The 27,534-nt window shown below is 44.4% G+C and overlaps 1 protein-coding gene across 2 annotated transcripts in view; it reads left to right on the forward strand.

Moving 5' to 3' along the window:
* Positions 1–23,562, forward strand: part of EXOC6B (exocyst complex component 6B) — a 454,956-nt gene extending 431,394 nt beyond the window's left edge. The window contains exons 21-23 of one of the 2 annotated variants that reach the window (XM_074951960.1): positions 14,411–14,523; positions 16,333–16,344; positions 17,332–17,526. In XM_074951960.1, the coding sequence (XP_074808061.1) occupies positions 14,411–14,523; positions 16,333–16,344; positions 17,332–17,335 (129 nt within the window). In that variant the 3' untranslated portion in view covers positions 17,336–17,526. Of the gene's footprint in view, positions 1–14,410; positions 14,524–16,332; positions 16,345–17,331; positions 17,527–20,058 lie in introns of those variants that run through there. The other variant, XM_074951959.1, reaches the window with a different exon arrangement.
* Positions 23,563–27,534: the final 3,972 nt, after the last annotated feature.

A 27,534-nucleotide genomic window follows, 5' to 3' on the forward strand; every position in this document is an offset into this window, starting at 1 on the left:
CTCTGAAATCTTTGGTTTCACCTCAGTCTGTTTGCTTTGCTTTGTCATGTGCTGTGCCTTTTCTTTTTACCTGTACTGGTTTATTCTACAGCGTATGACCACAAAAGGAGGGATTCCACAAATTTCCCGTTTGTGAAACCACTTCATGTTGGTCGGTTTCTCTCTCTCCAAGAATGAAACAGAAATGCACCGATAAATGCTCGTTGAATTTATAGCCCCGTTGCACTGTAACGTTTAATCAGTGCTACGTGACTGTGTGCTTCAAAGCAGTGTACAAGTTCAATGCAAGGTGAATCTTGTCTAAAATAATCTGGAAGTTCATTCAGAGGTGAAGGCAGCAGCAGCTTCTCACAGACGGACTGGGGTTAGCGAGAGGTTACCTATTTCTTCCCTTTAATATGTAAACAAAAGAAAAATGCTACTTGCAGTGAACTTGGCATAGTTCTAACAACAAGAAAAATAATTGTTGCATGATTAACTGAAAGCAGAATCTGGTATCCTGCAGTTGCTGTCACCCACCAGTCAGAGTGCTCCTGGATAGAAAATTGATAAGCAGCATCTTTGGGGTTTTATTCGAGTATGTGCATCAAGTCATGAATTTCCCATGCATGAGAAAGGAGGATCATACCTCCTGGATGGTCCAGATTACCTCACCCTTACATTGAGTAGTACCTTCCTCATTGAATAATCCCCTTGAAACCAATGGGACCGTTCACCAGAGTACAATATTATGCCATGTGAATAAGGGTGTTGGGATTTGTCCCTTAGGCATTCCAGAGCCCCGTTTGCCTAAGTATCTAGGCACTTCATCATGGCTGCACTTGTCCAGTAGATGCTGAAATTTTAATGGGGGACATTAAAGTCTTCCAAGAAGCTCAGCCCATCTCCAAAAATGTGTATACAAAACTTGACTGCTATATAGTCCCATATCTTAGATTTACTGCAGAAATGTCACAACATGGTAAAATCGTTTTTATCAGCCTCTAAATCAAAAACATGCTTGCTACGAGTATCCAGGCACCGTAGGTTCATCCAGCATATCCTCCACTAGAAACTGGATATGTAAAGCTATTTTTCCCCTTTCTGTTATTTTAGGGTTACCTGTGAAGGCGGGTGACACACGTTAGCTTGTTGTAGGATTGCTGCTTTGTGAGCAGCATAACTTGACTCGTAGAGAAGGAGAGAGAGTTTCTGCATTTCGAGTCATCTGAAATGTTGTTAGTAAATAAGTTTGTGTGAATGTGTAGATAAATGTACATGTAAGTCGTTGTGCAGTAACTGGTTTCTAGTTATCAGGAGCCTATTTTTGCTCAGAAAAGTTGCCTATATCGCGGCGACATGTGGGAGGGGGCATGCAGGGGGGTTACAGTGGAGGAGAAGCTGGATATGAGTCAGCAGCGTGCCCTTGTTGCCAAGAAGGCCAACGGCATATCGGGCTGCGCTAGTAGGAGCGTTGCCAGCAGATGGAGGGAAGTGATTAGTCCCCTCTATTCAGCACTGGTGAGGCCACACCTGCAGTATTGTGTCCAGTTTGGCCCCCCACTACAGAAGGGATGTGGACAAATTGGAGAGAGTCCAGCGGAGGGCAACAAAAATGATTAGGGGGCTGGGGCACATGACTTACAAGGAGAGGCTGAGGGAACTGGGGTTATTTAGTCTGCAGAAGAGAAGAGTGAGGGGGGATTTGATAGCAGCCTTCAACTACCTGAAGGGGGGTCCCAAAGAGCATGGAGCTCGGCTGTTCTCAGTGGTGGCAGATGACAGAACAAGGAGCAATGGTCTCAAGTTGCAGTGCGGTAGGTCTAGGTTGGATATAAGGAAACACTATTTCACTAGCAGGGTGGTGAAGCACTGCAATGGGTTACCTAGGGAGGTGGTGGAATCTCCATCCTTAGAGGTTTTTAAGGCCCGGCTTGACAAAGCCCTGGCTGGGATGATTTAGTTGGAGTTGGTCCTGCTTTGAGCCGGGGGTGGGACTAGATGACCTCCTGATGTCCCTTCCAACCCTATGATTCTATGCAGGGTTACGTGCCACCCAGATTTGCTGCTTGGTTTGTACTGAGCATGTTCACACTGACTGCACATGTTCAGTAACATCTGTTGAAGCTGCTGCCCTCACTCTTCCCCCCCACTTCCCATCAGGTCATCTCTGCCTGTATTTGTAAAAGGTTTTTTTTGTTTGTTTGTTTTGTTTGTTTGTTTGTTTTTTACAAAAAAGGACGATTTTCAAGTTTCTAATAGTACAAATAAATAACCAAGACCAGAGAGTCGGTTTGTATGGATATAGAGAGAGCATGGGAACTGGAATCAGTTCTTCAGTTTTGAGCTCTGCCAATGACTTGATGTGTGGCTATGGGCAAGTCATGTATCCTCTGTGTTTTCCCCATCTGTATTGCAGGAATAGTAAAACCTACCTCAGAGGATTTGTTGTGGGGCTTTCGTTGCTTGTAAACCACCTGGGGGATGCTTAGATGGAGACACTATGTATAAGTGCTAAATAGTACTACTTGTTTTGTTAAATTTTGGTCACTACTGACCTGCACCAGAGGTCAAAGACGGCAGATCCCATTTCCTGTCCTCAGACCATTATACTTCCCTTCTGAAAATCTTTTCGGTGTATAAGGGCGTATTTTTTGTAATTACTTTAAAAAATGAATTCTAAACTTTTGTCTTCTTCTTCCGAATTAAAGGGCTCTAGTTAACAGCTGGAACATTCAAGGGTGAGCGCTCTCCTTGCCAGCTGCTGGTGCCCTTCTTAGGTCTGTTGTTGTAAAAATGGGGATCGGGTGATGCAAATAAGGTACAGGAGAGTTTGTGGTTTTAAGAGCTGTCAGTATTTCCAGTCCTTACCTTTTTTTTTTTTTTTTTTTTTTCCTGATGTGAACTCCGTTTCCATAGAAATTGGTCTGGAAAGGCAGCCAGCAGCTGAGATGGAGAACTCTCTTGCAGAGTTCAGGGCTGGCTGACAACTGCAGGTGCCAGTCTGCAGAAGCCAGTGACAGACTTTAAGAACTCCTTGGCTCCTAAAGTCTGAAGAAAAAAATTTAAAGAATGAGAAGGAAAAATAACTCCTAAAGATGTTTTCCTTGGTGTGTCTCTCCCCCCCCCCCACCCCACCCCCTTCCACTTTCCTGGCAAATCCTGCCTTAAAGCTCCTTTCTTTGAGCACTTTCACTGCTAATCTGCACTGTGGCACAACACACTTCCTCTCTCACCGTAATTGTATTGGGAGAGAAAAGCAAGCGGAATTTGAAGCGCAGTACATCATCTGAACAGGGGTAGTGGGGGAGGTTGTTGGAATTACAGTAGCACTGGGAGTCAGAGCACTGGATTCTCTTCCCAGTTCTGCCACTAAACTCTAGTATGACTCAATTCTCTCATGTGTAAAATGGAGATGATAATATTTATCTACTCTGCAGGGGTGTTTGGAAACTAAATTTAACATTTACCAAGCACAGAGTGTCTCTTGGATAGAAGATGCTGTAGAAGTGCATCGTATTATTAAATAGCATTCCCCGAAGACCAGTCTTTCTATCTCCTTTTCTGTTGTCCACTCCCATATTGTCTATTTGTTTTATTTCGATTGTAGAATCCTAAGGACAGGAACTTTGCCATCTTCTTTACCTGGAAAGACAGTGCCGCATAAATAATTTGATGGGCATGACCATTTCTCAGAGTGCAAATTGGCTAATAAATCCAGCGCTGTGAACTCTTGTTAATTGCCCTTTCAGAATATTCCCTAGCCAATCAGCTGTCACTAGAGCTAACTCGGATTTTTTTAACTTTGAAATTCCAATTTTCATTAAGTTTCTCATGAAAAATGTTCACCCCTTTTCAACCAGCTCTAGATGTCACTTTATAATGGCTCTGGAACCTTGAGATTTCCCTCGAATTTGCTTTACTGTTCCATGCAGGCACCAGTCCAGTTACTTAATGACTGAGGCCTTGATCCTGCACCATTAAAGTCACTGAGAGCTTTGCTATGGACTTCAAGGGGCATAGGATCCATCCCTAAGAGAATTTCCAAAAATCTTCCAGATTATCACCAGAATCTGACAAATTAATTCCTGCCCATGATCTCATATTGATCTGCCATCAGACTTTTTGAATTCTGACCAGAGTTATAGCTCACCTCCAGTTCTTCAGTTTAGTCACACAGGCTACTGGAACGTCATTTCTTTTTTGCAAACGTGCTTTAAAGACTCCAGAAATCAATAAATTAATACTTATTAACCAAAAAAACAAATGTTATTTTTTAAAAAAAACAGAGATCATTTACAACCAAAAGCACACAATAAATCATATAAATAGCAGCATGTCTAAGATTTTAACAGGAATCTTGTAATAAACCTCTGAAGAAAACAGAAGATCTCACACTGTAATTTCACTATAGCTTCAAAGTAAATGGAAATCCAGGGATATTCATCCCAATAAGTTATGAACATTTACAGATGGAAAAACAAAAAACCTTTATATACAATGTGCAGACGAAAATGTTTCTGGAGTCCTTCCACTGGAAACCCAATTTAAGAAATACAGAATCTTATAAACAGGCAATAATGGGTCCAAAAATAATCCAGACTGAACAGAATAGGGTGTGGTCAGTCTCAAATTTTGCTCCATTAAATTCTGGCCCTTCCGCATAACACTTCCAGATTTTTCTCTTGTTGCTTCCAAGAATTGTTTCATTTAAAGAACTTAAAAGAAGCAGAAAAATTCAGAGTATTAAATTAGCATCCTGACTTTCTAGCATACGTACAATTTACTTTCTCTCTGTGCCTGGATTTTCCATTTGTAAAATGGGAATAATAGGACTTCCTTACCTCGCAGAGGGTTGTGAAGTTAAATGCACTGAAGATTTTGAGACACTCAGATATTGTGGCAGTAGGGTTCATAAAAGAGTTTGGTTGGAATCCTGGCCGGACTGAAGTCAATGATAAAACTCTCTATGCCTTCAGTGAAACCAGACTTTCACTCTTTTCTTTTTCACAAGAAAATGAACACACACCAAATTCCTGGTGCCTTTTCTTCTTAGTGCTAACTTCGTCCAGACCCTCAGTTACTTCTGCAATCAAGGAGTTTTTCTTTATCTCTAAATATTATTTTCCCAGTAGGAATAATTGAAATGTCACCAAAATCAATTATTTGAATTTGCTTCTCTGTGCCTGCTGATCTTGGACTCTCTTAGGGCTTTTCAACGTTACAGAAATCTATAGTGCTGACAACGGGTGGAGCTGGAACCAATGAGGAGCGTAGTTTAGCTGCAAACGTAGACAAGGACAAAAGCCATCGTCAGCACTGATTCAGCTGTATTTGTTGCAATCATCTATTGCCAAGCAAGGATGAGTCTTGTTAGTGTAGACAAGACCTTATGCTGTGGTTCTAAGGGTTCGTTTGAAAAAGTCCTGACCTTGCTTTGGGCGGGGTTCGATGACAGGGTGGTAAGAAGGCAAGTTCGTTCTTTATACTAGAACCCGCACTGTTGCTATCCGTTGCGCAGCTCCACTGGTGACAGCAAGGGTGGGAATTTTTAAGAAAAGCTTAGTGTTAAGTAGCTTAACTTAAGAAGGTGTTTGGGCAGCATGAAGACTAAAAAACTACTGGTACATAGAAGGCAGCAAGCAAAAGACTGCTCATCCTCCTTGATGGGAGCAGACAGAATAAAGTGGAGACACCTGCCAGTCCATTCTGGCCAAAGGCATGTGTGACTGGTGAGTACCTGAATGGAGAGGGTTGGGGAAGAAGAGATGCTGCAGCTTTTTACAGCTGGGTCCAATTTCAAACTGCAGATGTAGATCCCTAGTGTATAGAGACGACTTCTGTTGTCTACTAGCCTCTATCTTGAAGACCAAGAGCAGGGCTGGGAAAATGACCGTATTTTAGGTTTAAGAGCCAAAGCATTAGTGTTAGACTTGTGTACCAGATGATAGTGGGAGGGTGTTAGGCTGATCTGAGCCCTGGCATGTCAGGTAAGTAGAAGACCTTGATCCTATTCAGAAAAGCCTCGGCTAATATACCCTTCTAGCACAGCTGTTCCTTTTTGCTTATCCATTCGCACACTGAATCCACTCCCTCCCCTCCCCCCCCCCCCCAAAACCCTCATTCTGAGGCAAGATTGCAGGGACCTGTTATTGGCACCTCCTAGATCCAGGTCTGACTCTTCCAGGCACCTGACTGTCTCTTGCTTGAAGATGAATCGAGTTCAACTTGATGGAAGAAATCCAGGATAACTGTGTTCAGATTTGTTTAAACGGGTTAAAGGATTTGCCAGTTAACGGACTTCAGTCATCTTTACCTTTTCAGCTTATTTTTTGCTAATGGTGTGTGTGTTTGTTTGAATAGTGGTTAGTGCGCCTCTGAGAGAGGCTTGTCAGGGAATAATGTTTCTGGGGACGCCTCGCAGACTGGCTTCACTATGATACACGATTCCCGAGCACCATGGAAAATCAACAAACTCCTAATAGCGATTAAGCCTGTATCTCCTGCTGTACAATGACTGGAAGGGCAGTAGGAGTGTGGAAACTAGAATTTTCCCTAATTTGGACTTTATTGAAGGGGAAGTTTATTTCCTGCTTTATTATCCATTTCCTCTCCCCATGAGTAGTTGACACATTTAAACTTTGCACCTGTGTTGGCAAAGGAGCTTCTTTTCCAGTCCTCTCACTGGTCTTGCTGCTTAGTCCGAAAAGAAATAATCTCCGCACAGTGGGGCTGTGAGTGGTTTCTAGCATTAGTTTATTTGTAGTTTTATACGTTTGTTTTTACTCTTTTAAGAGGCTCAGGATGACTCTTGTGGAGCTGAAAGAAAGTGAGATGTCATCTTCAGGGGTATTTTTTCTACCATCCTGTAATTGAAAATCCATGAGGTGGCCACCAGGTTTTGGCACCACTGTGCTATGGCGACGGGCAAGTACTGAGATAATTACATGTAGTCTTGTTTTACAGAACCCAAATGCACAGTCCTGCTACATAACTGTCTCCTTAGAAGGGGAATGGTGGTCAGGAGTCAAGAAATCTGTCCCTGACACAGATTTCCTGTGTGACCGTATGCATCTCACTTAGGGCCTGCTCCTACTCAGGTTAAAATCAATGGAGATTTGCCTGCTAGTCAATGGGAGCAGGACTTTCACTTGTGTCCCTTTGTTTCCCCATCTGTAAAATGGGAATAAGAACACGTCCCTACTCTCCCAGGGTGAGCTTGTGTGTGAATTTGCTCATATTCACAGAGCACTATAAGATTCATAGGTAGAAGGCTATGGAAAGTCAAAAGCCTTCTTGTGAATTCGAGGTAGCATTGTCTTTGGGTGCTGTTTGTCAAAATGGTCCCAGTTCAGACAAGAAATATATTTCCAAAAAGTCCCAGGGAGACCAGAATCTGAGAGTGGAGTCTGAGTGTTATTTGGGTGGCTGAAATTCACTGGCTGATTTCTGTTTGTTTATGTATATGTCATTGCCCATTCTGCCATGCAGCAAACCCAGAGGTGAGGTATATCTCACACCTTCAGCTTCATCGGGTGGGGGAAGGGCCTTTGTGGTTCAGGGATCCCATCTCTGGAACTCCCTCCCTGGGCACATCCCGTAGAGGCTCTCTGTAGATGGTGCGGGGCCTTTCTGTGCAGATCAGTTTTCACCTTAGACCTCATGGTTTTCCACCACATCTCAAATTCCCAGCCCCTTTTGCCCATTTTTCTTTTTTATTTCCAAAGTGGCTACTTCTCTCTGGGCTATCAGAACCAGTTTCATCCTCTTGCCTGTGATCGTAGCGTTGGAGCGTGCCCCGAGGCTGGTATGAGTTGGGTGGAATCCATGCAGGTCAGAGTCGCTAGCGAGACAGAATGAGCAAGTTCCCGCTGCAGCTGTGCTGTCTATGGGTTTAAAAAGAACCTGATCCTTTTTCAGGCCCTAACTTTCAGGAAGGATTGAAATTGCTCTCCCCTTCCAACTATTAACTCTGCAGAGAGAGAGCGAGAGCGCGAGCGTGTGTGTACTTCTTTACCTCCATGGTGCACTAGTTCCGATGTGCCTCAGGTGAGCAGTCACTGATCATCTGCACGTAGCCCGGGAGACGTACGCTCTGCTCTGAGTGCAGTTAGTGCAGTTTGGTAGCATAATAGGAAATACTCCTCTTTCTCCCCCCCCTTTTTTTTTCCAGTGTGTGTGCTGTCGAGTTTGATTTATGGACTTGAAAAGTAGACTCTTTGGTTTAAAGAATTAATGGTATTTGCATATTTTATTTTGGAATTTCCCCCAGAAGGCACATACTGAACTCTGCGAGCGGTGGGGCTGCATGAATGTCTGTGCACAAACCTTTCTTCCCCGCCCCTTTAACTTTCAGTTTTAGCTGCAGAGGTGAAAAGTTTAAACAGTAAAACCAATAAAACTACATTTATATGGCAGATAAATTGTCTCAAGACAGCTCGCCCATAGCAGTAAGACTTCCTACTTCAGGGCCTCCCTCCCTCATCGGCTAAGGAATACAAAACACTCCACTTTACAGCAAAGCTGTGCCATTGTACAGACACTGCAGATGCCTTCAAACTGTGCCATATAAAGAAGTCAGAGTCCAGAGGTGTAAGCCTGTCCAGCCCGTGTACCCACAGGCCTGGCAATCTCACAAGATGGATGTGCTGTAAAATACACAGACTATCCATCACTGTTGCGTTTTGGCTCTTGTCAGTCTCGATCGCTGAGGGAAGGCCCAGACCTAGCAATGGAATTTGCATGCATATAGGATTTTTTTTATTTATTTTATTTTTTTTAAAATCCGCTGGTCGTGGTCCCTAAGCGATGCATGGAACTGGAGATGTCTAAATTACACACCAGATTGGACTAAAAAAAACAAACAGCTCTCCCTTCTATATCATCCAGACTCACTCTGCTAAAACTTCCAGCAAAAGCCATCAGCAGATCGGCCTTGCAAAGTGTCTGGAAGGTCAACAAATTCAAACCCTCTCACCCCAGTGGGAGGAAGGTACCTTCCCTTGAAAATGCTCACTGTTTGAATCTGGCAGCTGTTAGCATGAGTGGCTGGGATGATCTCAACATGGGGAGAGTGGCGGGGGGTGTAAAGTATCCAGGACTCAAATGGGAGGATCTAATCCACAGCAGCACCTTGAATTACATTCTGAGTTGAAGTAGTGGCTGGTGCAAACTACCCGCCATGTCATACACACCCTGCAAGACATGCCAATAAGTAAGCAGCTAGCAACTGAAGATGAGAACAGTCTTTGCTTTTGTGGCCCCATGCAGAGAGCACTGCAGAAGTGCCCACGGATGAGGCAAGGTCCAGCCCCCGAAAAGGAAACTCTTCACCAAGCTTAGGTGAAAATAGCACTCTTGGCTTGTTCACTGTCACCCAGTGGCTGGCCCTTTAAGAGGAGATGGTCTGAGCCCCACTTGTGACATGGTTAGCCTGCCTCCTGTTCTGGGACCCAGTAAGGCCTCTCGGGTAAATAAGGAAGAGGCCTGGGTTGCTGGGGAGAAAAGGAAAGATGCTAGAGAAGGAAGCAAGCCCTGAGCATTGCTGCTCACTGGAGAGCAGGGAGTAATGCTGGGGAGCCCAGGGAGGAGAGACTGAACAGAGCCTGGGAAGGGCTGAAAGCTGCCAGGCCCCAGGAAGGAGCTGTGTGGCAGGGAGTGGGATTTTGCTTGGATTATCATACAAACCCCCCAAGAAGGAGGGCTGCTGGACTCCTGAGCCAGTGGGGCAAAGGGCTGGAACTATGGGGCCAACGGGTCTGTAGTCGGTAACAGACTGAATGAATAAGATCCCAAAAGGCGAAATCTTATGAGAAGGATTCTGGTCTTAGAGTCAGTTATTGCAAAGAACGCAAGAGGGAACTGAAGAAGTACCTGCAAGGCCATCCCAGGCCACCAGGGGGCACTCTGGGATGGCACCCATCCACACACACCTTAACAAAAAGCAAGGGGCAGGTATCACGCCTGTCTCCTCAGGACATTTCCCCTAGCTAGCCATCATCACCTCTGTCTTGCCAGGGTTGGGTCTTAGCCAACCAGCCCTCATCCAGGTCCCAGGCATGGGAAGACACTGGGAAAGCAGATACTGCACTTCATCTTGGAAAAAGATGAAGACTAACTACGTGTTCCAGACATGTTCCTTTGCAGACTAAATACGTGTTCCCTTCAGGAGGCTGCAGCTTCAACCAGCCACGACTTGGAAGCCCAACTCTGCCTTTTCAACTTCTGTTCAACTCCTTTCCCCCTCCTTGCTTCCCCTACATTTAAAAATGAGTCTCCAAACCAATGTGCTGTTTAAAAGAACACACTGTGCTGATGAAACTCCCTTTTCTGAGCATCTAGCCAAGCGCAAGCTCTCCCAAGTCCAGTGTTTGCCGAATACTACTGCTGCTCACACTCGTATCATCTCCACCCTCAGGCAGTTCCACTGTCTGCCCAGCGTTACAGTGTCCAGAAGAAAAATATCCTCCTTGATTTTAACACCTATCCATGCGCTTGCTGTAGCGTACCATACGCACCTCGGGCCAGGTACTGTTGTGTTCTGGTGTCTTCAGCAGAGTTACTTTGGATTTACATCAGTGTCACCAAGGTCGGCGTCTGTGTGTCAGTCTCTTTCCATTCACACCCTCTTGCCTGAGCGCTGTCGCCACTGCAGAACTTGTCATTTGGAAGAGCTCCCTGTATCCTTCCGCCTCGTCACTCTCCAGCTTTCTTCAAATCTCCTTTGAAAGCCTCGTCTGTGCCTCTCTGTTTTTCTCTCCCTCCGCTTTGGGATTTTATTTCAACTCCATGCATGTCACTGCCTGGCTGGGTGGAGGGTCTGGAGACACCAATTTGTATGGAAGCAAAGCTGTGCTGTTTTGTGTCTGTGTGCGCCCTGGCAATCTAGTGCGCTCCTATGTCGCTGAGTCCCGAGCTGTCAGTAGATATTATGGTCCAGTATATATATGATTTCCTGGCAGACTCAACGAATCTGAAGAGAAGGTTCTGACCCCATTATTCTGCAAATGTGTGAAACGAGAACATGAAATCATATTTAAGCATTTATCTCTTTAAGGCTTTTGAATGTTTCTGTTTGGAAAAAACTCCTGCAGTTGATGTTGAACTTCAGTTTGCCGTTAACACTGACCTACTGTATAATGGCGCATAGAATTGAGAGATGGAAAAGACCTATAAGCTCCCGTCTAATCCATCCCTCCCCCCGCCAGCACGGGATTGTTCCCCACAGTCTGTTTTCTTTGCTGTGACCTACATAGTCAAAAAGAATCTTGTTGCACATTTTTGTTTTGTACCTTGAGGTCCTCATGGAGCCAAATCCCCTTTTTTGTGTGGTGGGCTGTGTTGTTAAACAGCACTAGAGCCCGGAGGAAAACCATGGAGACGCAGGCACAATGGGCTCTCTATGGTCCTGATTTACTTCATGACGGTAACTGCTAGATAAAGTAGCTGGGCTGTTCTTCTCATGGGATCTGCCGTGGCTGTAGGGGTGTTGAGACCAGGGGAAGCGAGTGGGGAAGTTTGCAATCTCTCCTTCCTCCCCACCCCAAAAAAAAAAAGTCAGGTTAAAAGCTAGAGGGGGGGGCGAGAAATTATGCATCCATAATTTTCCTGTTTAACCAGCACCTTAACTTTCATATGAGTAGGACAATGGTAATGCCTTTCTCTAGGAGAAGGGTTCTCAACCTGGGGGTCGTGAGCACCCTGCTCTTTCCATATGGTGAAATGTCCTTTCTGGGTCTCAGCTAAATGAAAAGAAGGCTCCCCATATGGAAAAGAGGGTCCTAATATGAAAAAAGATGGAGAATCACTGCAGTAGGATAATTCAGTGTCCTGTGAAATAAGACAGCGCAAGGGAAAGTAGGGGTTGGTCTTAGAAATCTTGAGTAAATTTCTACTGCTGGAACATGGTTTCCCCCGATATACAGTTCCATTCATCAGAGCAGTTAATTTAATAAAATCCTTTACAACTATACAGCACAAAGGTTTTTGTCTCTCATGATCCCAAAGTGTGGCATGAAATGTCAGTCATGAAGGATCACTGAAATGCAGCTACTTATCCAAAATGAATTTTTCTTCTATATTTTAAATTCATTATACCAAATTCATTTGAAGAAAACGTTTTTTCCGTTTCTCCAGCCGGCTTGTGTTATGTGGCCTTCTGATGCAGAATGTACATTAAGCATATTGTTGGATGCACTGTCATTCTGATTGTCATTTTGATTGAAGTTAGGGTGTAAAAGGCACGTCTGATCATACTTCTGCTTAATTAACACCCTCACTGCAGCCAAGATCTCAAAGTTTAAAAGTGCAGCATGGGGAAGAGAAGCTTAAGCATCTTTGTGTCTGAGGCGGGAGCCAGACGCCATCCAGAAGCCTTGACATTCATAGAGGATAAACAGTGTTGTCAAGTATGACTGCAAAAGACAATCAAATTATGTCCACGAAAGATGTGGAACTGAATGTCAAGTAGGTGAACTTGAATGTCAAATATTTGAACAATGCAGCATACGTCTCCGAGGTGGGAGGGTGAAAGATCCCAGATGTCTTTGATTAGTCACTGATCTTTGGAGTTTAGGGAGGAGAGTTTGAACGTGTTCCTTTGAATCCCAGGTTTGAAAGAGGCTCTTGAGAAAACTATTCCATTAGCATGATTATTTCCTCACCCAGGATCAAGGTTAGCAGGGTCTTTGTTGACAGTGGGCAGCCATCAGGGTTTAGAGGGAACACCCGGCACAGTGCAAGTGTGTGCATGGCACATGCATGTGTTGATTTTATGGCTTTGTGAAATGGTTCAGATAAGAATGTACTACTCTGCACCTTTGTCCAGTGCTTCAGAACCAGGATTCTCAGACATCTGTGAAACCATCTGTCTTCCCTTCCGGCCTCCAGTTGGAACTGCCAGGACATTCCACCCAGAAACGGAACGGCTGGAAAGCACCTGCGCAAACCAGTCCAGTTTTGTAGACACATTATGCTTTGATAATGTCTGAGCTTTTGGGCACCTACCTCCCCTCCACTCCACAGTAGTGGAGACCTTTGTAAAGCTCTTGGAATACTTCCAGCATGCTGTAATAGAGCTAGGCGACATTTTTTGGACAAATCGTGTATTCACTGAAAAATGCAGTTTTGGTGGAACTGAAACTATTCGCAAACTTGACCCGGTGGTTTCGGCTGGGGTGAGGTGGTTTTTTTGAGAGTTAGCAAACTGGGTGTGTGCATGCCTATATTTCCCCTTGATAACTTTCAGTCCACTGATTGGGGCACTTGCCTGGGATGTGGGAAACCCAGGGGATTCAGTTTTCCTATTGACGTGGTTCCACTTTGTATAAATACTTAAATGTTCACTGGGCCAAAGAGAGAGTAGAGTGAAAATGCCTCTCTAGCCTGAAGAGCAGCTCTGTGTGAGCTTGAGAGCCGCCTCTTTCTCCAACAGAAGTTGGTCCAGTAAAAAAATACTACTTCTTCCACCTTGTCTCTCTACAGCCTGGTGATTAAGGCACTCAGCTGGGCACGAGAAGAGGTGGATTCTAATTCCTCCTCTGTATCCGGGAGCAAAGATTTGAACCCATATCATCTTCTACCTTGCAGATGAGGGCTTTAATAGCCCACTGGGCTGGATGGACCTTTGGTCTGACCCGGTATGGCTGGTCTTATGTTCTTAGGCTATAGAGCCATTCTCTCTCTTTCTCTGACCCACTGAGAGAGAGAGAGAGAGAGAACAGTGCACTGCAGAATAATCTGCAGGTTGGAGCACTCACCTGGGAATGGGGAGAGCTGAGTTCCGGTGCCTGATCCAGAGTGAGGATTCAAACCTGAGAGACCCATTGCAGGTGAATGCCCTAATCACTGAGCTAAAGGTTATGACAGACAGACGGACACACTCACACAGAGTGGTTTGCTGGGCCTACCAATTTGCAGACAAATTCCAAACATTTTCAGAACCAAATATTTTCCCTGATTTTTTTCGGTTTCCTGGATGAACTGAAAAACCAGTTATTCACCTAGCTCTCCTCTGTAATGTGTGTGACTGGAAATATCTTCCTTGGCACAGTTCAAATGAAGTATCAGGTAATGTAGTTGAAGAAGGGAGGAACTTAATATGACTTTAACATCTGTATATGGATGGTCTTGTGATTATGGTAACAGGACACCGGGTTTCTATTCCTGGCTCTGGCACTGACTTGCTTTGTGAGTCTGAGCAAGTCAGGTAACCGCTGCGTGCCTCAGTTTCCCCTCTGTAAAATGGAGGTAGTGTTTACCAAGCTTGCTAGGGATGCTGTGAAACTAAATTAACTCAGGTTTGTAAAGCATTTTTAAAAATCTTCTCCAAGAGATCCTGCTAGCCTGATCCCTTGGTAGCTTTTAGTTGGAGCCTCTGATCTTTTAAAAAAAAATGTATTCAGCACATGACGGGTTTGTTTGTTTGTTGCAGCTTCTAGATCTGTTCATCCAGTGGGACTGGTCGACGTATTTGGCTGACTATGGGCAACCCACATGCAGATATCTTCGTGTGAACCCAACGACAGCCCTTATCCTGCTGGAAAAGTGAGTATGGCTCAAGACATTCTTTTGATGGTTTCAACTGTTGTACTTGCTTTAACAATGCATTTCATTATTCACACTGACTACTCTGTGCTGATCTCAGGTAAGCGGAAAATTGCTTGCTAGCAGATATGCCTACGTTCAAAGGGTCAATCTTGCACCTTGGTGTGTGCAGTGGAAGAGTCCCTCTGGCAGCCAGTCCCTCTATTTCACACTAACTGGAGCTGCATTCTACGTATCACCATGCCTTCAAGCAATTTCTATTCTATATAGGTTGTATACCAATATATTTTTAAATTGGGACACACATTCTGCTTTACTTTGAGCAGTTTCCTCATAGTATACGTAGCTTCCCCTGTATATGTGTGTGTGTGATGTGGCCACCAAAAGGAGTCTTATAAATTGATACCTTTTAGGCTTTCACAGCTTTGCATGCGATGATGTGTTTTTAATGGGCTGCAACAACCCTGTAGGGAAGACTAGACAGTTTCACACTAGGGATGCTAAGAACTCCCAAGTGGCTGTGCCTTGAGGTTCGTCTTTAAAAGACATGATCCTTCTGAAGATCTGGGGCAGCCTGGAGAGAGAGCACCCTTTGCTTCCCTCGTTCCTCAGCTGTAGGTAGCTCCAGGTGGCTAGGGCCAGTAATGCTAGCCACCTCTGCCTCCCTTAGGCACCTTTGAAAATCCCAGTCTAAGTGTTGAAAATTGCTGGTTACCAATGTTAGGGTTCACCTCCACCTTAGATGCCTGTGTTATTTTTGTAATACCCCCAACGTATTTGAAGGCTGTATTCTTTTTGCATCTTGCTTCGCATGGCCCTTCAACTGCTTACCAGCAATCCTCAAAAAATATGTACCCTGACATCATGTGGGTGGGAGTAGCGAATTCCGCACAGAATTGTAGTGTGGCCGTTTATCTGTAGAACGGGGGTTAATTGAAACTTGTCAAGTGTACAGCACTGTACATAGATGCTGAGTGTTATTCAGGGCATGGTAATAACCATCTGCATAAAAGGCTTGGTTCACACTGTGGCAACAGCAGTGCTTTAGCAGGATGCAGCTCACCCCAGGCAAAGTGCTAGGCAAGTGGGAGCTGCAAGGTGCACATAAATTAAGTGACTGAAATCGATGGAAAGTGAGGAATCCACTCCCTGGTCAGTCAGGAATTAGTCTGCTTAGCTGGAAACCCTTGGGAGGGGAGGGAGGAGAGCTCCTTACGCTTGGCACTTACAACACACCTCACCCATATCTCCATATCACCCGTGCAGCATTTGAACATCAGTCCTGTGTAACGAGTATTTCTTTCAAAAAGCCACAACAAATAATTCCACCTGCCAGCGTCACGAGACTTGCCTCATTTTGATCGAGTCAAAGTGAGTTTCACATGTCCAGTTGATTTGCCAGACCACACCCCTGTGCATCAAACAGCTTGGCACATACCTCAGCTAAGTGATTGTAAGGTTCATGCTGACATTCACATGCTTGGTTCCGCAGCCTCATTTACACCCCCCGTCAGACTCTAGGCCCCTTGTGGATTCTGTGTATAACGCAGCGCTGACTCCATCTCGCATCACCAGTCCCATTGGCTTCTAAAGCGTATGCTGTCTCAATGACTCGTGAGGAGTTCCACACTGAACTCCAGTCATTGACTTTACGCGTGTACATTTCCTCTCCTCCCCCAGACATTGAGACCAGAATTCCAGCCATACCTGTACGGAACTAGCTTTGCCAACAGGACAGTCTGATCTGCTGGTTAATTTTTTAACTTATTTTCATGATTATCTCTTTTCCTAATCTCACCTCTTTCGTAGGATATCGCGAGTGTAAGTATGCTGCTCGTTTGGGCTTTTACGTTCACCTTGCAATGAATCCTTTATTGTTTGATTTAAGTGGAGCACTAAACGATCTAAATGCAAGCTCTATTTGAAACCGTTCCCCCCGGTAACACTATCGTCTCAAATGCACTAAATACAACTAAAAGAGAAGCTTTTACTGTGTCGCTTTTTTATGGATTAATTTCAACAAAAGTTGACTCAATCTGAGGTGGTGTTGGCTGGGATGGGGATAAAGTTTAACTTTCCTTTATTTTTGTTGTTAACTCTCTTATGGTCGTGCCTAGAGGCCCCATTGTGCTCAGTGCTGTGCAGACCCATCATAAAAGGGACAGTCCTTACTCCAAAGAGCTTACGATTCCAGAAGCACTGTTTGGCCACTCAAAAAAAAGATTGCTTTTTTGGAATGATAGAGTACAACCCTCAACCAAAATTCTCTATGCGTGCTTTTGCTTTCCATCTACTACAGAATCAGGAATTTTCTGCAGCCTGATGTTGAAATGGACTTGACCCATGAATTCAGCAATTTCACCAGAACACTGATGGCTAACCACATGGGACTGAGTGAAAACACATAGTTATGATCAAACTTCGCCCTCAGTGCTGGTGTGAACCCTCAGACATGATTGGGACTCTAGAAGGCACATTTTAAATACAAAATTTGGCCCTTAGGAATGTATGGAAAGGGTTTTAAAAAAAGAGGGTCATTAGATTTTTCTAGCCAGATAGAGGTGAAATTACTTTGTATGCATGGGTTAATATGAATCACGTAGTTTACACAAGCCCATGTGCTTCAGTTTATGGATTCAAATCTATGTCCAGAGGAAAGAAATCCAGCCACATACAAGTGGTAGTACAGGCGCCCAGTTTAAATAAGCTTTGCTGCCCACAATGTTTTGAATACAGATAAAACTGCCAAAGGAATGCACAGATGTTTTTAAAAAAAATCATTACAATGCTGCTTTGTCACTTTTCTAGGTAACGATTGCCATGGCAAAGCAAAATAGCATCGTATTGCATCAGCAATAGATGCGCGTCATCCAAAGGTCCCAGTATACTGTTACACAGCTGCTGGAATCGGAGTTAATTACATTATACACCAGACATCTAAGACTCCAATCCTACAGTTGACATCAGTCGGAATCTGCACAGGCTCAAGAGTCTGTCGGCCCAGTACCGATGGCAGGATTAAAACCTGTATTATCATATCAAACAGTAATCACATATAAAAACTCGACCATCTCCAAAAAGTGCATGTTTTCTTTCTTTGGCATACCTCTTTATACTCCGTGTCAGCTAGTAAACTCAAGTAATATTCTTCCAGAGGCTGCATTCTGCCATAGTTTAGAACAATGCATTGTCGTTATTCTATGCGGTCCCAGGCATGGACTATAGAAGGCTTTCACACACCTTCAGTTTCCGTAGTTTACTTAAATCTTTGGGGAAATAATTCCATCTGTTAACATCCAGCTTTTCAAGAACTTTGGATCCAGCCCCAAATGTAAGAGCTCAAGTTTATCTGTCTTTGTCACAATAATCAGCATGTTGACAATGTCAGTGGACACAATAGTTTTATCGATTTTACTCATTGTGGGCCTGATCCAGCAACTGGAGCCATGCAAGCTGTCTGTTTGCAATCACTCAGAGCCCCCTTGGACACTTTGAAGATGCATGGTGCTAATATAAGTGCTAATTATTATTTTAAATAACACTTCAAAGCATGAAACATGAAATCTGTAGCATTAAAAATATTGTCTTCTGTAGCAGTTAGCAACACTAACGTCTCCCATCATGTACACACTCCCTGATTAATGTCATGGTGCTTCCGGCAATCACACTCTTTCTTTTAAGATGTGCACTAAAGCATTTGTTTTGCCGAGTAAAATCGTCACAAGCTATATACAGTAGTTTAAAAAGCATTGCCACTGTAAGCCCCTGTCTTCAGGCATTTATAACTTTAACAAAGGATTATCCCTTGGGATAAAGGTTATTGTTGTCCTTGTTAATAGTTCCAAGGTTTATGGTTTTTTGAATGTTTCAGATTCCACTTTTTTCCTGAGATTGGAACATGAAAACATAGTGGATTTTTTATCTGTCAGAGGTGTTTCAAGAGGGGTTTCTGTTGTTTCTTGATTGGATGACTCAAAAGCCTCTAATTTGGATAATTGCAAATTTTCCAGGGACTAATATCACTGTTTCCCCATTTGGGTGCTCAAAGCTAGACACCTCAATCCATATTTAGACAGCTAAATAGGAGCTTAGCACCTCTGAAAATCAGATTGCTTTTTTGCCTAATTTTATGTATCCAAGTCTGAAAATGGGTGTGCCTTGCCCAAGGACAATTACCTCTGACATGCCTGATTGCAAAAAAAATTTTTTTTAATGGTGGTATCATAAAACAGTGGTGGCTTTTTGAGGCCAGCAGGCTGGATGTTAGTTAGGATGTCTAGAACCCTGCATATGTACCTACAGCCTTGGATGGGATTGTACACGGAGTGGTTACACTTCTATTTTTAGCGTACTAACTCAGTCTGAACTAGCACAAGTATGTCTCCTCACGCTGGAAATTACATTGACATACAGAGTACCCTTACCTGCTTTGAAACCAGAACATTGCCATCTCCAGCTGCTTTGTAAATGGGCTTGGAGTGCCGCTTTTTGTCAACCTTACTTGCCTACTTTAGCTGTCACTGGCCTCCAATGTTATACGCTCTGCCCATGTGCACAGAGACTATGCATAGCTAGCGCTTTAACCATGTAGCCAGGCACAGTGCCCCCTACATGTGCATATACAAACATGCATGAATCTGGACCTCCGCATGTTGGAAGAAATGTAGCTGCATCTGTTTCACTTTCTGACCCACAATTATCATCTCCTCCTGTCTTTGGCGTAGCTGGAGATCCCAGCATCTCAGGGAAGATGCTGAGACAAATAAAAGTGATTTATTTTCATATTTAAACTTTTAATAAAAATGCAGGCGTCAAGAACATATTCCTAGATCAGGGAAACCAATGCAGAAACTCAACCCCTGTGCAAAATTGCATTATCTTTTAAATTCGTGAGTCAGGAACTTGGTGGCCTCACAGAAGCTGTGAAACTCAGCCACGTGTGATGTATATTTTAAGTAGTAAAAGTTAATGCCATATGCATAATTCCAGATTTCTGAATTTCCTGACTCTTCCGCAGTTGAAACCTGAACCATAGCATTGCAACATTGTCATTTATCACTTAATAAGAGTTTACATGGACACAGCAAAATAGATCTAAGCAAGGGAAGGGGAACTAGATGAACCTGAACCTAGACGGTGCTTTGGCATTAAGGTACCTCATAAATAAACATTCTGCCATGAGACTGGCCCTTTTTTGGGACTGCACAGTTTCAAGAACAAATCTCTAGACGTTTTTGTACAATGGAATGCCTGAGCATGATATTCGGCGCTGGCTTTGTACGTCCTTGTTTGCACCCAGATCGTAGAAGCGAGAGATTGGAAAGATCTTCTAGAGCATCTACTATCCCTCTGGCAGTACAAAAATGTCACCTTCCCGTGGATGTGTCAGATATTAAACTACTGTATGAAGAGAACTGTCCTTGAAAGCCAAGGGAAAGGCAGGCTTGCTGTTCTGTAGGAGTTTTTCTTAAATAGGGTACCTAGCAGTGATGTAGGAGATGAAGTAACCTGACTGGTTGTTTCCACTCTGCACAGGATGAAAGATACCAGCCGTAAGAACAACGTCTTTGCGCAGTTCCGGAAGAATGAGAGGGACAAGCAGAAGCTGATAGACACTGTGGCTAAACAGCTCCGAAGTCTGATCAACAGCCACCATTTGTGAGGGTAGTCAGCTGTTTGGGATGGGATATTGGGATTTCAGGGCAGTGCTAATCTCTGCACTGCGGCCTCCCTGCACCTGAATTTGGGATTCCTGTTTAAAGAGAATGTGTGTATTTTTTTATTCACGTGTATAGTATTCATGGAACCAACCCTTATGAAAAAGTGTTGCTAGGTGAATAATCAAAGGATGGTATCGCGGCATGGTGTGTACTGCTGCAGCGAAGGGTGGGGGTGTGGGTTCCCACTATAAACTCCTATTTTCAGGGGTTTATAACTTGACCGTAAAGGCTGAAACTTGAGATAAAAGTTCATGCCCAGATGATTTTCTTAACCAAATTCAGAGAATCCATTTGACTTTTCTTTTGTTAAGTTATTCAAGTGCAGAAAAAAAGTGTAGGGAGCATTGTGGCTCCAATGCTTTTCCTCCAGGCCCGTAGCTCAGCTACACCTTTGCAAATGGAGAGAGTACTGCTTGAGAGCTCATACTGCAGATGAGTGTATTTAGGAAGGGAGGGCAAACAAATGCAAAACCATTCATTTTGCTTTGTTGATGTGCATGCTAACTTCATCTGTAGTTTGCAGACTCCTGGCAGGAGAAGTACACTAAACAGATCCATCAGGTCTGTAATTGGACCTGCTGAGCAGGGCTGGACGCTGTAATCTGGAATAACTCGTTAGGAGCTGCTGTTGCCTTTTGCAAAGACACTACCTGGAAGAGCTTGAGAGCTACATTGTCATCAAATGGGGTTGGAGAGAGCCACAAAATAATTCTGCTCCACCGTCCTGACCTTGTGGTGCCAAGTTTACCGTGGGATGTTGCTTTGTTGTGATTCAGCGTAGTCCTGCGATGCTAACGTTGCAGGGAAGAAAATCAGCGCTCTGCAAACAACATGAGGACATCATGCCACAATTTTGCCTTTCTCTGCAACTCCGTTCGATGCTGTCCCCTGTCTCCCCCTTCCTGAATGTTTGGAGGGACATCCCAGTGACTCCACTTTGTTCGCTCAGTGCTCCCCACAACCTGAGTTTTGCAGTGCACAGGGCCCTGCGGTTACTAGCATAACTCTGAACAGACTCCTGGGCACTCCCGAGTCGCATGGAAATCTAAGAGCACTCCACTGAGTATTCTAGCCCAACTATCCACTTGGTAAAAGTGCCTAAGGGCAAAATTCTCCTCTCTTGTCTGTAGCAAGTATCTGTTCCATATTCCTCCCTCCTCCTCTGCATAAGGCTCCCATTGAAGCCAACTGGAGTGCTTAAGTACAGAATGTATGCTGGCAGGGAAATTCACTCTGCCTGATAGAGGAGACTTTTGCCCTTACCTTGTATTTAGCTACTAGACTGTAACTACTCTGGGGGGGTGGGGGAGACATCTAGTGGGTCCGTCTTTAATACCAAATCCAGATACAAAAATATTCGAGTGTTAGAGAGTCCCTTTTCTGTAGGAGCAGGCATGCCAAGCTCCATATTTGCCTAAAACTGTAATAGCATTACGGGGAGCCATTAAGATCTTTAATGTATACATAACCACATAAGTACAGGGGTTTTTTTACATCAGTTTAAATGAGTTGGGTTGTTTTTATTCACACCGCAGTTATTTTTTGAAGAAGCCAATGCACCTTTTCTAACCTTCGGGGAGAGATTTAGTTTTTACCCCTTTCTCCCTCAAGGCTTCATATCGTGCGGGTGACGGAACTTGTTTAAATACGCTGCACAATGCAAATTGTCTGTAATATGCAAGGTGATGGCTGGCTCTCCCGGCCGCGTTCAGTCCCTCTTCCTTTCGACCACGCGTGTTGACTCTGCGTTTCCTGGCTGCAGTGCTGGTGCCACTGTCCAACACGTATTTAAGCACAGGGTGGACAAGGAGGTTATTTTGTATTTGTCTTTCCTAATGACGATTTTTTCCAATGTTCCTCAGCAATGCGTTTTTTATAAGGGTACGTGTTGCTTACACCTGAATGTCAATAGCCACGTTTGTAAGCAGCGAACTTCTACTACTGGCTACATCCAAGTGATGGGATACGTATGCGGGGACTTTTTTATACTTGGGAGGGCTGTATATTGGCATTTCCCTTGTATTTCCTTTTTGAATATAGCTTAAGAAGGCTTCCAAAGCACAGGTTCTGAAGGATGGTGAAAGCGACGTGGGTGAGTTGGAAATTGGCATGGGTGGAAAGGGACCTGCAGCAGCTAGCTGGAGGGATCTGCAAACCAAAGAACTGCTCTGCAAGCAAACGCTTTCCTCAGCATGGGGGGCACAGATGTGAACTGGACTGGTTCCCCGTTCAGACCCTACGCTAGCTCTAAAATGCTACATCTGGCCATGCTCCAAACTGCCAGCAAGGAGTTCCGTGCTCTGCCCTGTTCCTTTACATTTCGATGTAGAAACTTGTACTGTGCCCAACGAGATTGTAAAGGTGGGGCCGGCAAACCCAGCTTCTCCCGTGTTGCATGCAGACTCCTCTGCGGTGGCAAGCTCCTGGGTTCACCTGACTTGATGAAAACAGCTGAGAGTCTGACTGCCCTGAACCCACCCCCCCCAGCAAAGTCTTGTGAGTCACTGGTTGCAGCAGCTAGATAGACAGTGCTGTCTCCAGGGGAGAATCTGCAGCATCTCTGGTTCCAGGGTGCTGCTCAGTGCAAGGGGAGAATTCAGAAGCTTCTGGGACAAAATGATCTGCAGTGAAAACTAGTCTTAGCAACTGAAAAAGGGAAACAGCAGAACTGCTCTGAAAATCTAGTGTAAGGGCCAGAAGGCCTGGTTTCTTAGCAAACACAGGAAGTGTCACCAGACGCATCACCAGTCACAGTTCCCAGTACTCTTGCAAAGCTCTGTCCCATCAGAATCAAACACAAAGGGACAAAGGTGTGATTTACTCCTCCCACAAATGGAAAAGGCAGGTTTTTCCCTTCTACGGTGCTGTCACATTCTGCAGGGCCATGAAGAGGGATACTTCTCGGATGCAGGAGGCGGGGACAGGTCGCGACGTACTGAGCATTAAACATGCATCCGATGCAAGAGAAACTTCCTGCATTAAAATAAATATAGAGGTTTTTTTTAACATCAAAAACCCATGGCAGCCCCGTGCTGAAAAAAATAGGAGAGATTGGAGTCCACAAGGCACTTAAGGGCCATAAATAGTAACGAGCACTTTAAAATCCTTCAGAATCATACTGCTGCAGCTGCTGGCAACAGTATAAATGAGCATCAGCAGGCATGACAAATAAGGCGCTCTGGCATTTCCAGTTTCTTATTAGGAGGAGGAGAGACTGTCAAACACAATTTTTAATCGCATTTGTCAGCCACTGACTTTGCTGCTGGGCCGGGTGTAGGTTTTGCTGGTGGTGGTGATTTTTTCTCCACTCCTTGTTGAATGATGGGGGTGGGGGGAGTGGGAAACGTGCCCCTGAGTGTGTAGCTCAGGCTGATAACTAGGGGAGGGGTTATGCTGAAGTAGGTGTTAGCAGAGAAAAGCCGCCAGCTGTTAGACTCATGCTTCATGCTTTAAAATTCAGAGTTATTCCAAGGTGTAGGCTCCATTTTCAACTGTGAGAGGTTCCACTTGGTGCCTAATTAATATAAAAAACAAAGTAAACAGAATCCCTGAGCCAAACCTTTCAGCTGTGACCCCAGCCAGCACCAAACCTTCCGTGGCCTCAAGCTGGGCTCTCTGTCCTGTCTCCACCAAACTCAATTTAAAGAGGAGTACAATGGCCTGTACAGAGTTGAAAAAGCTAGGAAATGAATGCTGCTTGGAGAGGCCATGGAAAACGCCTGGACCAGGATCATGGGAACTGGCTCTGGCTCTGGCGTTGAGGATTTTCTGCTGGGAAAGCAGCCCCCGCCAAGTTGGAGATTCAGAGAGTCTCTGATTTCAGGAGGTCAAACTCCTAACCACAAGTCGCTTAACGGGGATGAAAAATTGAATTTTGGTGCTCTGTTCCTAATTAACTTTTTGTTCCAAGAGATGCAGTCCATCCCTTCAAAATAAAATTAATCTTTTAAACAGATTGCTTAAAAAGCTTTGGAAGACGTTTAAAGTCCCCTCTAACTCTCTTACTAATTATTTGTATCCTCTGATATGAATGGTAGTGCTTATGAAGGAAAGATTATTATAAATGTACAAGACGGGGGCAGGAGCAGAACCCACCACTCTAATGATAGACCTGTGCCCCCCAAATCAAACAATGCTGCTATTAATGTACCCACGTACATATATGAACATCCCTTAGTTTTTTTAAGTCATGCTAGAGAAGACAGGGTTATTTTTCCCCCTGCAAAGATGTCTAAGTACCAGTTGAAGACAGTTCCGCTCCCTGAGAAGTATCTTCTTTGTAAACTTAGGTGACACACTTCTGACAGCCTATGCGTTGGGAATAGGTTTTGTATTTTCTTTAATGCACTAACTTACAGACACATTGTACCAGTGCATAGAGAGGGGTGTATGTTGTGTGTGTGTGTGTGTGTGTTCATTCTCTAGTGCTGGAGTTCAAATCACAAAAGCTCTTAGCAATTTTGCACTTTGTTTTAAATCTGACCACAATTCTGTTCTCCGGTGGGAAAGCTGTCCATTGCATTGTTCTGTATTTGTTAAAAGCTAGGCTGTCCGTGCAGATACAAAAATGACTGCGTTAACAAATGTCAGATCTGCTAGATTTGACATTTTTTGTCCAGTTCTAAAACTGTTTGTGGGAAACTGAGTTGCATTCAAAGCTGATTCTTAGATGGAGGCATTACAAGTACTGCCAAAGACTCCATGTATGGATGGATGTGTGGGTGGGAGAGCCTGGTACCCCATCCAAAATCTGCTAGCATGGATCAATAACCTTGGCCTTCAAAGACTTCTCTGTTCCCTTTTTTATGGTTCAGTTGGAATGAGTTGTCAACAACAAATCAGAGTTTGATTTCCAGTCCCAAGGCAAAGCCATTCTGAGTGTAATATAATTTATCTCCACACCAGACTTAAATGCAGGGAAAATGGGCAAGCAATGGTGAATTGGCAATGGGAGTTACTTTCACCTCCCAAAACTCTGCTGATTAAAGGGGGTTGGGGGCAACTCTTTTTCTCAAGCAGCGACCAATTCTGCCACATTTATCTTCACTTTGCCATTACTGTATCTCTAGATCGTTTCTTTCCTAGCTTCGGAATTCCTCTTAAGTCACTGCCTGGCTTTTTCTAGTTGGTTCCAGTTTTAGAACTTGCAAGGAGACTATGCAATGGAGAACAACCATTTTCCATTTGTCCCACCCATGGGCTGGGCCAGTTCAATTAGACATACACCTAATCAAAGAAGAACATGTTCCAAGGCTTAGTTTACTCCCCCCTCACTTTCAGAACCAGTTTCGACATGCCCTTGGGATACCAAAATGCCTTGGCTCCTCCCCTCCCCCTCCAGCGATGGGGTGTAAATTGCGTTTTATCCCAAATCTTGGGAGGCAAAGGGAAGCATCTAATTAATGAATTCAAGGTGGGAAAAACCCTCCATGTTGCAAACTCTGAGCCGTTTTCATGGGTTTTGTTTTTTAAGTGAGATGATTCTGTGGATGTCTGCATTTGTGTATATAGGGGGTGAAGTGCTCACCCAACGACCCCTAGACTAAGGGATCACACAGAGTTTGCCCCACCCCTGTGGCATAGGGGATGTAAACGGCAGAAGACACTCGCTGTTGCTGCTTGGTTTGTTTGTTTTTTACCTGATCCCTCCCAAACAAGGCCTGGTCTTAACGCCCAAATGTTGGGTTATAACATGGTTGTGAAGAGTCGAGTTAGCTGACACAATGCTGATTGTGACTGCGGTTGGGAGAGGTTGTGGTCAGCATGCTGTTAGCTAGTCATGGTTTAAACCCTGGTTCCAGCTGGGTTTAATCACAAGGAGCTGAAACGATGCATCTGTTCCACATGTCCACTTGATCCTGCCTTTGCCCTTGTTAGACACATGGGCCTGATTCTCATTTACAATGAGGCTCCTTTAAGCTGCCAGAGTGGTGTAAAGGGGCCTTGGCATAACTGAGGGTTCAGACCAATGTGACCCTGAGCCTGCCCTCCAACTGCTCTGAATTTAGAGGGACAGCCCTGCAGACCTTTCTGTCTCAACCATTCTGCACTCAGTGAGGTCGTGCTTCTACTTAATCGGGATTTACATCTGCACTGAATTGCTTTCTAACTACGCTTGACCCTCTGATTTTACCTCCCTGTCCCATCCCTCCCATGCACCCCTCAGTGTCCACTGGCTGCTTGTATTGCCTTTATGGGAAGGGGATGGGAGGGGAGGTTTATTTTATAACCTAATGTGGTGAAAACCGCTTTTTTTGCACAAGTCGTTGCACAATAAGGGGAATACTTAGTAAATTAGGTTTAACTTTAAAGGGAACATTTTTTTTTTCCTGAAAACTCACTAGCGGAGCTACTGATTAAAAATGGACTGCATGGTTTACAGATTAAAATGCATTAGAAATTAGCATGTTGATTTCAACTGTACATTTATCCTATTGTAACTTCTATTAAATAATACATCATATAAATCTGGTTAAACGTGTGCTGGAATTCTGTGTGTTTGTTAACTTTGATCACAAGGCAATTGACTGCATGAATTGTGAGTGAATTTCATACAGAGTGCTTCACGGAGGGGGCCAAAACCGGTGGACTGGGAGCAGGATGATGGGCGATTGCTCACTTTGACCTACAGGATGGCTTCCGTTCTCTCTCTCCTCTTCACTGTGTATGGAGGCTGCTGGGAGAGACAGTAAGGAGATCAGACTTGCAGTATCACCTGTATGTTGGTGAAATGCAATTCCAGGTCTGCTCATTATGCTCTGTTTCCTGGCTGTCCAAATAACTAGCTACGGCTGCTGTTCAGAAGACAAAGTTCTGAGTTCAGACTCCCCCAGACCAGACTGAGTTGAGGCCAGGGGGACGTGTTTGGAGGAGCTTGCTGGCAAGGGGTTAGGTATGTATATTCACCTGGGTCTTCCAAGTCCCGGGTTAGCGTCCTAACCACTGGACCAGCCTTCCTTTGGCAGCATTCGCGGGCTTATCCTCATACCAGAGCCTTCACTGTCGCTCCGTTGGCATAGCCTGGCCCAGGGGAACCCGCACTTACACGATCATCCTCCTCTCAGCTCAGTGCCACTGGCTGGAGCCCACCCAGCAATCCACGTATTGCTCTGTCCCCTGTGGCTGCCATACATTTCGCCCTTCACCTTTGAAGAAAATAACTTTTGTCATCAGTGGATGTCTAGCCCACCTTCTACAGACTTTACAGACCCCCGACATTTAACACGTTGTTTTAAATGGGCTGGCCGAATGTATAGATGATTGGCAGTGGTTTGCATGAGCCAGAATAGAA

The sequence above is a fragment of the Natator depressus genome, chromosome 4 (genome assembly GCF_965152275.1).
Source record: "Natator depressus isolate rNatDep1 chromosome 4, rNatDep2.hap1, whole genome shotgun sequence".
NCBI classification, from domain to species: domain Eukaryota; kingdom Metazoa; phylum Chordata; order Testudines; family Cheloniidae; genus Natator; species Natator depressus.